This window comes from Rhipicephalus microplus, chromosome 3 (assembly GCF_043290135.1).
Source record: "Rhipicephalus microplus isolate Deutch F79 chromosome 3, USDA_Rmic, whole genome shotgun sequence".
NCBI lineage: Eukaryota > Metazoa > Arthropoda > Arachnida > Ixodida > Ixodidae > Rhipicephalus > Rhipicephalus microplus.
The window spans coordinates 92,134,874-92,148,364 of NC_134702.1; the positions used below are offsets into that span (position 1 = coordinate 92,134,874).

Below are 13,491 nucleotides of genomic sequence, written 5' to 3' on the forward strand. Positions count from 1 at the left end.
CAGGTTCCAACCCACCCACCTTTCAGTCCTCCTAGAGTCTAAAATTATCTTGAAGGTTTCAGCAAGTTGCATTTTTACAAGTTTTGAAATTTTTGATTTTCTAAAGCAATGCTAAAAGGGAACATCAGTGTGGTGGGCCGATTGATGACAAATGAAAGGAGGACAAACCCTGCTCATCTATGGCATGAAAGGCGTTAAGGCACACGTACATCATAGATGCTTCTGTGTCGGAAAAGGAAAACAGCAGGGGCACCATGCTTCGTGCCTGCTCGTGCTCTGGAAACTGGCCAGCAGATTCCGAGTTGGTTCCTTCTTGCTTGAAGATGAGCGGCAAGCCAGAGCGGTTGATGATCCAGTAAGGCACAGACACATACACCTGCAGTTTCAGACGAACACGAGAAAGGAAAATGACACAGTGAGAAAACAGCGCAAAAATATGACTGCCAGTAAGCAAACGAGCAAAAGAGAACTCCCCCAATATCAAAAAACAGGTGACATGCGATGCTGAATTTGCTGACCCCTGGCAATTAAATTATCCCTACACTTATGCAAAACACTTGAAATAATAATGACTCCCGTTATATCAATCTTGGGTAAAATCAATGATGACTGAATGTGCCGGCCGGCACCCATACATTTCTACAGGATCAAACGTTTGTTGTGATTTTTAAACTTTACTTTGCCAAAGGATTTGAATTGAATTTGTCATCCTACAGGTGCCTGATCCAAATGATGACCACATTAACAGCTCCAATGGAAACTAGCCCGAATAGCCGTTCTTCTCCCGAAGCAACAATGTGTGACTGGCACTTAGGGTGCAGCACTTTAGTTTAATGCTTTATTGCAACACTTGGAACTCGCTTAAGTGCTCTCTCAACGACACAGGAAATGTAGAACAGCAACCTTGAGCGCTCTGGCACGGAGAACGCTGACACGAGCGTGCAGCACGAGGAGCCGTCCCTCGGTGTCGTGAGTCTCCAGCCTCGTGGAGAAGCTGCTCGAGCCGGGCGGAATGACCAGGCTGGTGCACTGACGGAAGTTCTCCAGCGAGAAGCCAACGATAACATACTGATCGGTGTTCACCTGTAGAAAAAAGCAATGCATTCTCGATTGCTCAATCTCAACTGTGTGTAGCAGAACAAAATGAAATTTTGGGCAAGACCTTCGAGAAGACATCGCATAGGTCATTTCAAAACATCATAAAAAGGTTTCTTTACAATGCATACTACACACATTGATCCATCAAGACATGATGTTTTGTAACATCTCTGAGCTACAAGTACTACGCCACAGGTGTTCCTATAGTGAAAGGCTAATGATTGAATCTAACAGCAGAAGTAAACATGCAAAGAAATGGTACATGAACATTTTTTTTATTCTACCCTTATTGAAATGTCGTAATTAGAGCACCCAATTGAATGAGCAATATTATATTCTAAAACAGAAGACTACAGCCCACAAGTTACTACAGTTAGTCAGCAAAAGAAAAAGAAAACACCGAAAATTCAACTTCATTAGACATTAGACCACTGATTTTACCGATAACCAGGGTTTTCACACACTATTCGTTTTCTTCACCTGCCTAACACATCGGAGAGGTTCTACTACTAGAAGGCACAGCCCACGACAGCATCCAAACACCACCGATCTTTTCAGACACCCAAGTTGAAAGTGAAATATGGGCCGTCTCGATCGATAGATGGTGCTTATTGTCAATAAAGCTACATTGGAGCTATGAACAAGACTGTTTTTTGAAGGGTTTCAAATTAGCGATTTCAAATTCGTCAGTTCCTTTAAGTGAATGTCACTCTAGACTTTCAAGCCCTTTGAGATGAGGTCGCTGAGGCAAGGTATGCAACCTGCAACCTTGCAATTAGTGGCAGAATGCAATAGGCATCCAAACATTAGTCCAGGTCTAAACTTAAGAGTGAATGTAGTAGTACTACACGGTGCAACACTCCATTTTCCGAAGCGAACCTGCCGCAGTGGCCTGATGGTTATGGAGCTTGAATGCTGACCCAGTGGTCACAGTATTAAATCCTGGCCACGGCATAAACATTTCGATTGAGGCAATATACTAGCAGACTTTGTTCTCAGGTTTAGGTTCATCTTAAAGAACCTGAGGTGCCCAAAATATCCCTAACCCTCCACTACAGCCTCTTTCATAATCATATTGTGGTTTTTAAGTGTGAAACGCCAAAGGTCATTACTATATTTTCTGATGTGCTAAAAGCGAGCACACATCTTTGGGACAACGGGTTCCAGTGAGACTTCTTGTGATGCTAGTCGTACCTCGTGAAGAGCCTGGTTTTTTTGTGCAGAAATGATGCCCCTGCACTGGCTCTCGTTTACCGCAAAGCTCAGCTCACAGGGAAGCAGGTTGTATATTCGAATGGGAGGAAGAAGACTGATCGTGTGCCCCGGCACACTGCTGGACACGGTGTCCCTGTCGGGGTACTTTTCACGCTTGACGTCCACTGAGAACCTGCGAAATGAAGAAAGAAAGACACAAAGTTGAAGCGTGATATTACAAAACAAAAGGTTCAGTCAGATGCACACCAGAAAGGAAAATGACACAGTGAGAGAAAAAGAGCGTAGAAAAATGATGAAAAAAAAAAACGGCCAGGAAAAAAGAAAACTAACAAAGTCATATAGCAAGGCTTCTCACATCACAGAGAAACGAAGCGGCTTATTTATTTGCTATATCACCACAAGCAGCTTTTTTTTCCAGCCTTCATCAACCTTTCAGTGTGATGCTAATCTAAAAAAACAACAACCTACAAACTAGTGACATAGACGACAGACCTTGAAGCAATACATGAAAGGCTTGTTTCAAGAAAAGACTGCTTGAGGCCTGTGAACTTAGCCAAACACACGAATATGTACGATGAATCTTTCCTACCAACTTTACATCTCATGAAATAACTTTACATATAACATAGCAGGGTCAGCCATTACAATATTTCGAATAACAATTTTAACATTCTCAAATATTGATTTGCTCACAGAGATAACTTCAGCATATCATGAATGGCTGTACTACACAGCTAAAAGCAAATCAAATTATGGGACTTAACATCCCAATTCAACTTATGAACATTTAACATTTTCAAATATTCATTTGCTCACAGAGATAACTTCAGCGTATCATGATTGGCTGTACACAGCCAAAATCAAATAAAATTATGGGGCTTAACATCCCAATTCAGCTCATGGATAGAAAGAAGTACCTACTGAAATTACATTGCACAAAAACTTCAATGTGAGGCATGCCACAGTGGGGAGATTCCAGATCAGTTTTGGCCACCAGGTGTTCCCTATCATGCACATAAATCGAAGTAGCATATGGATGTTCATGCATTTCGCCCCCATTAGCGTACAGCCACCATGGTCGAGAATCAAACATATGTTTTTTTAAATAAGCATCACGGCACTTTACCCACTAAGTTAACAATATGGTTTATATAAAATACTGTACTAATTTCTGCTACCCAAGGTCCCTTAATGTATACCCACCAATGTAACCTACCAATGCCCTTAGGGTAACAGGATGACTAATACAATGATCATAAAGTATATTCAAGTGAATGGTAGAGGCCACACGTCCACTTTCTCTCTTGCAGGGGTTCTGCAAATAGGTTTAATGGTTTTAAGTTGTTTGTTGCTCTCCTTTGACATGTGAAAATAACCGTTATGGTTACATGTCAAAAAGCACACGTACCCAGTGCGCTTGTGTGCACTAGTGCCTTTTTTGTAACGGAACTTTCCTGGAACTTATTTTTCTCGACCACTGATTAAAACCTAGCAGCATCGAATTTCATTAGAAGGCACTTTTTCGCTAAACACTAGAACAAATTAGTCCATATTTTTCATAATGTAAGCACTGAAAGACAGTGACAGTATTGTCTCTCTACGTGTTTTAGAGCGAAAACAAACTCGTGTGAGTTTAACAAAGGCAGCGATGACTTATAAGTCCCAAGAAGGAGAATATGGTGCCTTCTAATGGTTAAATCAAGCATTCTCACATCACAGCACTGAAGAAATACAAGCCGAGAAACCTAACTAAAGTTGTTCTAGTGATGACAATTGCCAATGTGAAGACGGCTGGAGTTTTCACTGTACGAGAATGTAGGAATAATGAAATACTATATTTACTCCCGTAATGAACACATTTTTTTTCTCGAAAACCCACAACAAAGTTAGGGGTGTGTTTATTATGCGGGGAAAATTTTCTGTAAACTTTTTCGGGATGAACAAAAAATGCGGCAATGCAAAAGAAAAAAGTTAGGTCGCTTAGCCTTTCGCAATTGCCTTACACGTACACTGTTTGGAAACACTTTCTTTGTTGCACTTCACTCATCTTCAGCGGTTAATGGCGCTGTCATCTGCAAGCTGTCCCCGCGCCGCCCACGCATGCCATAAAAGCGTGTAGGCTATCTTTTCTTGCAATCGTTTAACCACAACAGTGGTATCTGCTGTGATCTCAAGGGACGCCCAAAAGTGTGCGCTACGACGCACTTTTCCAGCTTCGCGGCAACCTCACACGACGACCGTGACGCCGCGGTTGACATTGTAGGAAGTAATTAACATTGCAGCAAGCTACCACCGAAGCATCAAAACAAGCCGTACATAACAAGATTAACGACCAAATATAGCCACTGGCTCGCAGTCCACATAAGAAGTTACTGTAGAAACGGTAGCCTGTATCTGGCGTTCCTTGAAGTATGTGCGGACAACAAGCACAAAGAGCAAACTGCAACCGAAGCTAGAATCGGGGGTGCTACCATGTTGCAGAAATAGTCGCAACTTTTTTTGGTAGACAAGCAACTTTTTTCTGGTTTTCCAGAAACCTGCAACACAATCGTGACGAATGGCCCTTCGCGACAGCCCCGGCGACAGCAAATCCTGTTGTCGTTCAAACATCTGGCTGGGCCTTAAAGTTTCGAGTTTGCAGGAAGCGATCGTTGGTTGGTGCGGGCAGTTTCGTGACCTTCGCTAGCTGTGTGCTTATCAGCTGCGATGCCTGTACACTCGCACAGTTCATGAACCCCCCTTGTGGTGCATAGATAAATGAAGAAGACTGAAGACGTGCCGTGCACAGATAGAAAGGAAAACAACACGGCACGCATCAGAGGCCAAAAGGGGGGAGGAAGCAAGCTGAGGTGGTCGAGGGCAAGTTGGCATAATAATAAAAAACAGAAGAGATCTAACGGGCAGGGAGGCACCATGTGTCGGTTAGCGGTACTGCAGTGGATGAATGTAGGGGGTGCGTTTATTACGCGGGGGGAAAAAATCCAAATTTTGACAACTGAAGTTGGGGGCGCGCTTATTATGTGAGTGCGTTCATTACATGAGTGAATACAGCATTACCAAAAATAGGTCACCTACTCAGCACTTGTTCATGTGAGAGCTCTTTCTACATGATGACCGAATGGTGTAAACACATCTGGGGCAGGGACAACTGCAAATCGGTTGCATACTCATGCTTCCGACAGCAAAAAAGTCACATTAACTGAAAGGTTGTCTAATTAGGTTGAACCATCGAACTTTTTAGAAATAACTTTGCTTCTGCCAGAAATGACAATTCGGCCATATTAACAGTGCTATGGTGAACATTGCAGGCGGGTTTCAGAGATTTGTGCGCACCTGAAGACGGCAGCATCATTGCGTATCGGGCAGCATGTGATGGAGTAGCTGCCTCCCTGCTCCTTGGCAGCGACGTGTTGCCACTCCAGGGCCGAGTAGGCAATCAGGGAGATGATCGGCCGCACCCACATGTCCGCAAACACATACGGCAAGGGAACAGCGGTGGTGCACTTGGGCTGCAGGCAGATCTGGTACGGCCGCACTGTGGCAGAGGTACAAGGATTCGTACTTCTGAAGTAGCGTCTATTGCAATTTATAGACATATCTTCATAAACAACTTCACACACTGGACTTTACAGCGTTAGTTCTGTTTGCTTCTTCTCTTTTGTCCGTCATTCCCATGTGCGCTGTACTCTACACATGATCAAAATGTACCAACTCCTCCAAAGTGCCATTTCATTGCAGTCCACTGCAATGAAATGGCACTTTATATTCGATATTTCTTTATATACAGAAAATAATTTCTTTATATCCACAAATTCATTGTAAAGCTTTGTTCCCCATCACTATACAGATAAACCTGGATATAACGAAGTTGATGAAGTCTCGGGAAAATTCTTTATAAAGAGGATTTCGTTATATGCAGGTTCGGTACGAAAATTCAGAAAATAAACTCGCAAATTAGACAAAAGGGGAGGTGAAGGCAGAGCCAACCCAAAACACTTAATTTACAGTAAAAAACTGTATTATTATTGTGATAGGAATTATATGGACACTTTGGCAGGTTTTTGCGATCGCTGCTATGTTCCGTAACAAGTCCAAATTGATAACACACCTCCGCACATCGTAACTTTCACGAGCAGGTAAAAGCGCGCGAGTGCTGCTGAAGCAGAGATCAAATGAGTCGGCCCATCCCTATTGCCTGGAAAGTGCATAGGATAACATCTCCCGCGTGTTGGAACAGCCGTCGAATGCTCAAACAGAAAGTAAAGCACCCGTCTTGAACGAACAAGAAACAACCTGAGGAGGGGGGTGGGAGGATCCCTTGAGTAGTAGTAATAACGAACTTGATTTCTAAGGGCGGTCGCGGTCGCTGGCATGCTTGCTATCTTGGCGAGTATCTGTGCGGTTTCAACACAAAGGGGCTGTGTGAAACGAGCACTACTCTCTGGAGCGGCCGCATTTGCTCACACCAGCGTTTTGTAGAAGTTCCGCGATATTGAGTCCAAAAGAGTTGGCTGCCAGCCTTACTTTTTATAACATTACAATTTTTCGCCATCGCGTTCATTGCATTGAATTCAACGCGTCGTCGTGTTGCCAGAACTAATTAGCTAATAGCGAAAGCTACTAGCCTATGAACTCGCGGCGCGGCGCAAGACGGGAAGCGCGTGACGAGTCGACCTCCAAAGGTTTGTCGTCACTGTGGTCTCGGACAGTTTCCACCAGCGCCTAATCTGATATCCCCTCGGTGGTGAGAACACGGTTGTCAAAAATTAAGAAAAGTGACAGTTTCGCCGCAAGGGCGAAGCAATGAATGCAATAGCAACAACTTGGAATGTAATGCTGAGCAAGCAGATCGAAACATGCAGCGTGCTGCTCACGCACAAATGACGCACAAAAACAACATACACAAGACGAGAGCAAACTAACAACCTTTACTGTAGACACTTAATGTGCTGGTTAAACAAAAAAAAAAAAACGAGGTACGAAATGTAATAACAGGTACAGATATGAGCGCAAACTAACACGTGTCCCAGTTGTTACCTGAAAAGCGCACTCTTTTCACAAACGGCGCCTGTCCAGCGAGAGAAATGATCTTGATCTTCATGCGCCCGGCAACTAAACACAATCGTTCCGGTCAAAGTTGAAGGCACTCGATTCTCCCCACCGAAGAATAAGTGCGCGCGCGCAAGCATTTATTCCCCCCCCCCCCCCCCCCCCGGGGCATAAAATACGTGTGGGAGATAAGCGTGCATTGACGTATCGTTACGAGCTCGGTGCCGAGCGCAGGCAGTTTTTTATAGACGATAGTCGTTTTAGGAACCTTCGACGCCAAAATTTTGGTCTGCCTGTCTGTCTGTACATTTGTCTGTTTGTCCACTATAACGATCCCCCTATAACGATAACAACACCTCGATGTTTTGTATGTGTGCCTTTTTACTAGAGAAGGCACACACAAGTAATTCCAAGGACTGTAGCGTTTATCACCCTGCGCTGGCAGTGCAACGCGATGCTCAAAAAGGCAAGTGTTTCCAACATTTTGGTAAGATGACACAGTGGTGACACCTGCCCATTGCTTTGCATTTTACACTATATCATCCAAGACAGGCGCGCATCTTTCTTCGCCGGCGCGCACACCTTCCTTCGTTTACGAAGATAAGTGCCAGATAACGCTCGTCTCTAACGTGCCTCGATGCTCGTTCACCTTCGCTGCACGGATCGAGACTGTCTAACGCAGCACTTCCAGAATAGAATTCACCTATTTTCCAGTGCAGAACATGAAATAAACGTTTTGTTCACTCTCTGCACATGCAACACTATCGTCTAAAATGCAGATACGGGGCCATTTTTTTTTCTTTCTTGAGTTTCCATATAATAGATACGTATACATATACAGTGAATGGCGGCGGTGGCAAAAAAACCAGGCCAGGCTGTCCATACAATTGCTATCGCAATAAAAAAAAAACAGCAAAGCTGAACGTTGTCGGGGGCCACACCATACGCGTGCAGTGAAACTGTGCACGCGCCCACGATGTCGAAAACGAAAAGCGAACGACATGGATCGCCACAGACACGGATTCCGCGGGAAACTATTCAGTAAACAGCCCACCATATGCAGCATGGCCCCACATGTGTGACGCTAACTAATAAAAGTGACATTGCCAACGCCTAAATGTAGGTTTTTTTTTGTTTGGAGGGGAGGGGGGGGAGCACACCCGCGCATGCGGCGGCGAGAACGGCAGCAACGCCGACTCGTAGGGTGCAGGCCCTCGCCTGCCCGCCTCACGAGCGCTCGCTCTCGCCTGATGCCCCGTGCGCGCTGTCGCCGTTTCGCGCTTCATCGGCGGCGGGGCAGCTGCAGAAAATGCATGCTCATGCCAAAATGCGGTGCGAAATTCCTAGAATGTTAGTGGGGAAAATTTGATATATCAAGGTGTTACTTTGTTACATAGAGGTCACAAATACATGTGCTTCTATAGAGCAACGGCGAGGAATATAAAAACTTTGTTATATCAAGGTATTCATTATATGGAGGTTCGTTATAAGCAGGTTTGCAAGACTATTTTTTCATTTACTTCTTTATAACCAATATTTCGTTATATCTGGGTTCCTTACATCAAGATTTGAGTTATATTTATACTAGACATGCCCACCAATTGGTCTGTATAGGTGTCAGGAAGGACATGTGGTCAAGCTCAATAAACAAAAATACTGCTATAACGGGACTCTACTGCAGGAGCATGCTGGGTGTAGTACCGTAACAGTGTTGTCACTTACCTCCAACAGTTTCTAGCTTCAGATCCACAGCTACCTCCACCTTGTTTTTGATCACCAAGGCCGACTGCACGGTGATCAGCTTCCGGGCATTGCCATCAAGGCTCACGTTGAACAGCACACGCGTTGTACCCGAAGCACGGTGCTGTTTGAAACGAACATTAAAAAAAGAGAGAGAGAGAGAAAAAGGTGCTTTTACGTATTGCACATTAAATCATACTGTAAAATGCGTCCCAGATTGCATTCTATAAGAGCTTCTCCGATAGCTTGCAGCCACATTTTCTCTGCATGTGACGTTGTGTCTGCCAAAAGGTCTCAATCCAAGGTTGAGCTAATCCAAAAAAAGGCAATCTTTTACATCTCTTTATGAAGAATGGAAATTAGCATTTGCAAAGTTCACTAACTGCGATGCGAACAATCTCACTAATGAATCTTTATACGGAAAAAGGTCATGCAAGTCGCACTGGACGATCCGTGAAAATATCATTCTATAGCTAGGAAACACTTTGTTTATGCACTTTTGTATTTGTGATGAGCACGCTGGATTATGTACTTGACATGAGCAACAAGCAAGATTCTACAGTAGAAAAAATACTCTATCTCAACATGATGTGCACATGTATATAACTAAGAATGAATATATGAAACCAAATTATTACTTTCTTCATAAGCACCAGCCATTATCCATCAAAAAGGCAAATGACAAAGTTAGTGGAATAAGAATTGTTAAGGTCAATGTACAAGGTTTCCCTACTATGACTCTAAGAGACAAGAAAATGACACTTCAATTTCAGTTTTCTTGGCTCATTATTCATATATTTATCAAAGTCAATGCCGTCTGAACAGCATGACGCCACTAGTGACATGTCACAGTGCAAGATCTTTGCCCTAGGTGTTCTTCAAAAGTACCAGATTACACTTTCACAGTGAGTTGCTCTTTTTACTTCCGGCCATATCTTTCATACCATGATAACTACAATGAAACAAAACAAACAGATTGTAAAAATGTTTACAATCTGCGAAGTACTAGCAGAGTTACAGAAATTCGTCACACGCTTTACATGCTTTCTTTCTCCTTTCGTACGAGTGAGCGTGCTGAAAGCTACGCAGGAGGGGAGGACAAGGGGGCAGGAAACTACGCCCATTCATCAACATGCATCATGACCTCAAGAGCTTTCATTCCTTTTTTTTTTCTTCTTTAAACATGGGGCTTCCTCTCAGTGTGATCACGAGCAAGTGCGTGCGCATGTGGCAGCCTCCCGTGGCGGCTGTAGACGTTGCACTTGAAGCACGGTCAGTTGGATTTGGTGCACCATTTGTCGAGGTAAAACAAAGATTTTAAGCTGAATGGTAATAAATTAGAAATTCCACGTTGTGTACTGCGCTATAATGTTTGTCTCGCATGTTCTCAGGAGCCTCGACTACCGACGGTAGCATTTTCTGACCATGCTCCATGCAAAAGTGTAGCGAGGCCCCTTTAATTGCTTCACGGAGAGTGCTGTGTACACTTCAATGAGATCGTTGCAAGAAATGCCCGTTTTAGCATGTCTAATTCCTGTATATCTGCCATCAGCTCTGCTTTATAAAAACAATTTACTGGAAAACAATTCAAGTGATGACAGCAGACGACCCAGGCCCCTAAATTGCTCGGCATTTAGTATCATGATCAAGGAACTCGAAGAACAAGAGGAAGAGGTCTTCTCTATGGCACAAGCGTGCCCTTAATTGGCTATGCTTTATAGGGTTTTGCCTGCTTTAACATCATAATCAAAGTGCTTGAAGAACAAGAGGAAGAATTCTTTGTGGTGTGAGTGCATACTTAAGTGGCTTCACTATTTCTGGTTTTGCCACTTAAATTCTTACATTCTTAATGCCAGGTCGTTCAATAAATTTTCCACTTTAAAAAGACGAATTGTTGTGCCATCAGGCATTGCTTTGGCATTAAAGAAACACGTCTCAAAAGCTCACTCCCAATTACTGGTGTACCTGAAGTGTTGCCATGGTAAGTTCGTTTTTGTTGTGAAATAGACTTATTTTCTTACCCAAGGTGTCCTACTTTGCTTCAGTGTGTATTGAAGGGACCAAGAACTGGTCAGAAAGTGTGATCAGATGCAAGTAGAAATGTAAAGACCATGAAATATAGTAAAAGATTTCAGCATTATTTCCCCCTTGCGAGTAGGATTTGCATTTTTAAATCGTATCTAAAAGTTACAAAAAGCCGTCATGTGGTGCAGCCTAGCGGGAGATAATAGAGGATGAATTATGAAATATGAAGTTCATCACTTTGCTGTACGTAGTCGCGTAGAATGATACTGTCATGTGCGCCAGTTCTCAAAATTTAAGTATTTATATTCTTACACAGCACCGCTCAATTCTGTGCTGCTTACGGTGTAAAAGAAGTAGCGTGGTAAAAAGTGGCGCCGCCGTAGCGGCCTCCAGTGAACCAATTCAAGCCGTGGCGCATGCGTGCAGAGTGCACACATGCACCGTAAACTGCCGTGCGCTCACTGTTTGCAGCATGTGTGTATACGACTTCATATTCACTGCAGATAGAAAAACTCTGATTACAAGTGTTTCGCAGCAATTTCCACTTTGAAATTCTGTGATTAGACTGTCTGACCAGTAAGCTTTGCGTTCCATTAAAAAGAAACCCACCATAAAAATTGGTTGTTAGTCTATTTAATTTAGACATTTACTTTGTCAAGTTCAGAGTTTTCATATTGTTGATAAGAACTTTATAGTTACAATAACCATTGTGATATAGTTACAACTGCATGAATAAATTATTAGTACGTCCGAGGTTTGAAGCGAATTCAAAGCAAATATAGTGACTTAGTCCATTATTTTAAATCGAAGAGTTTTATTTACAGATACTGCAATCGCCATAGGCAATTTTAGCAAGGTGGATATACATCGTCATGGTAAAAAAAAATTTTAGGCAGCAAAACAACAAACGGTAGCAAACATTAACTTGAAAAAAAAAAATACAATACAGATAAACACAGAGCACGCATACAGAACATCAACTACATAAACATGACAAAAAAGTACATATTTGAACGAGATTGTGTTGTAAATAGGAAAGTAATTAAGAAATATTTACAGCAAATGAAGACAGTGAAGGCTGAGCAACTTGAGCGTTAGGTTATTCCATTCAGTCACAGTCCTCGGAAAAAAGAATATTTGAAACAATTATTTTTTACGCGGAATGGAGTTATTGTTAGGTGATGCCTTTGTCTTGTCGCATACCCAGAGGAAAAAGTAATGATGTCAAAAATATCAATATTATAATGTTTATTTATAGGCTGAAATAAGAATTTTAATTGGGAAACACGATTGCGTTTCGTAAGTGCGGGCAAATTGGCTTGTTTTAGGAGTTCTGTTGCAGAGGTACGGGAGTAGTTATTGTAGATAAAGCGGACTGCCATCCGTTGCACCCGTTCAAGTTTTTTTTATGTTAGTTTGAGTAAAGAGGTCCCAAATAATTGTGGCATAATTAAGTACTGGAAGTATAACTGTTTTGTATGCTAACAAGCGAACAGAAGGTGTTGACAGTTTGAGTGCCATCATAAGAAAAAACAATCTACGGTAGGCATTACAGGTCACTTTTTCAATGTGTCGATTCCATTTTAGAGTGTTTGTTATGTGCAGGCCAAGGTACTTGTATTCTGTTACCTCAGAGAGGAAAATATTGCTAGCCAAGTAATTGAAACTTAGCTAGTATTTTTTGCTGAAATGCATCATTTAGTAACATTTGATCAGAATGACTATCTCTATGCGAGGCAACAACTTGCTGAAATGCATCATTTAGTAACATTTGATCGGAATGACTATCGATTGTGGAGTATAGGATACAGTCATCAGCATATAATTTAATCTAAACAGGTAGGTCATTTGCCATATCATTTATATACAGCAAAAGGAAAAGAGGGCCTAGAACCGAACTTTGGGGAACACCCCAGCCAACAGAGAGTTTATCAGAGTCGTGATTTTTAAAGGTAACCAATTGACTACGTCCACTAAGGTAGTCGAAATACAATTATATCAGCTGCGGATAATTAGGAATTATGTTTAATTTATACAGCAGTTTCTGATGTGACACTTTATTGAAAGCTTTTGAAAAATCCATGAATATGGTTGTTTACATAGTATATAATAGTAATAGCTTAAATAGTATATATAATATATTATTAGAAAAAATCATTTTTGTCATAACCCTACTAACTTGCACAACATTTTTCAGAATTGGAAATAGATATTAGTTAATATTTTTTTAAGTACTATGTACACAATATATCTTCATTTAACCTTAAAGTGCACTTCACAGCAATGCAGATTTTTCCTGGATTGGTCATTTTTTAACATAGCGCTTACTTAATGCTGTGAAACCACATTTACAAGGGGTTATAT

At 42.1% G+C, this 13,491-nt stretch overlaps 1 protein-coding gene across 1 annotated transcript in view; it reads right to left on the reverse strand.

The window, feature by feature from the left end:
- Nucleotides 1-13,491, reverse strand: part of LOC142803829 (intermembrane lipid transfer protein VPS13D-like) — a 149,880-nt gene that overhangs the window by 32,736 nt on the left and 103,653 nt on the right. The window contains exons 57-61 of the mRNA XM_075889975.1: nt 9,085-9,226; nt 5,647-5,848; nt 2,293-2,485; nt 904-1,083; nt 210-376 (exon numbers count right to left, since the gene is read on the reverse strand). Coding sequence (XP_075746090.1) covers nt 210-376; nt 904-1,083; nt 2,293-2,485; nt 5,647-5,848; nt 9,085-9,226 — 884 coding nt within the window. The remainder of the gene's footprint in view (nt 1-209; nt 377-903; nt 1,084-2,292; nt 2,486-5,646; nt 5,849-9,084; nt 9,227-13,491) is intronic.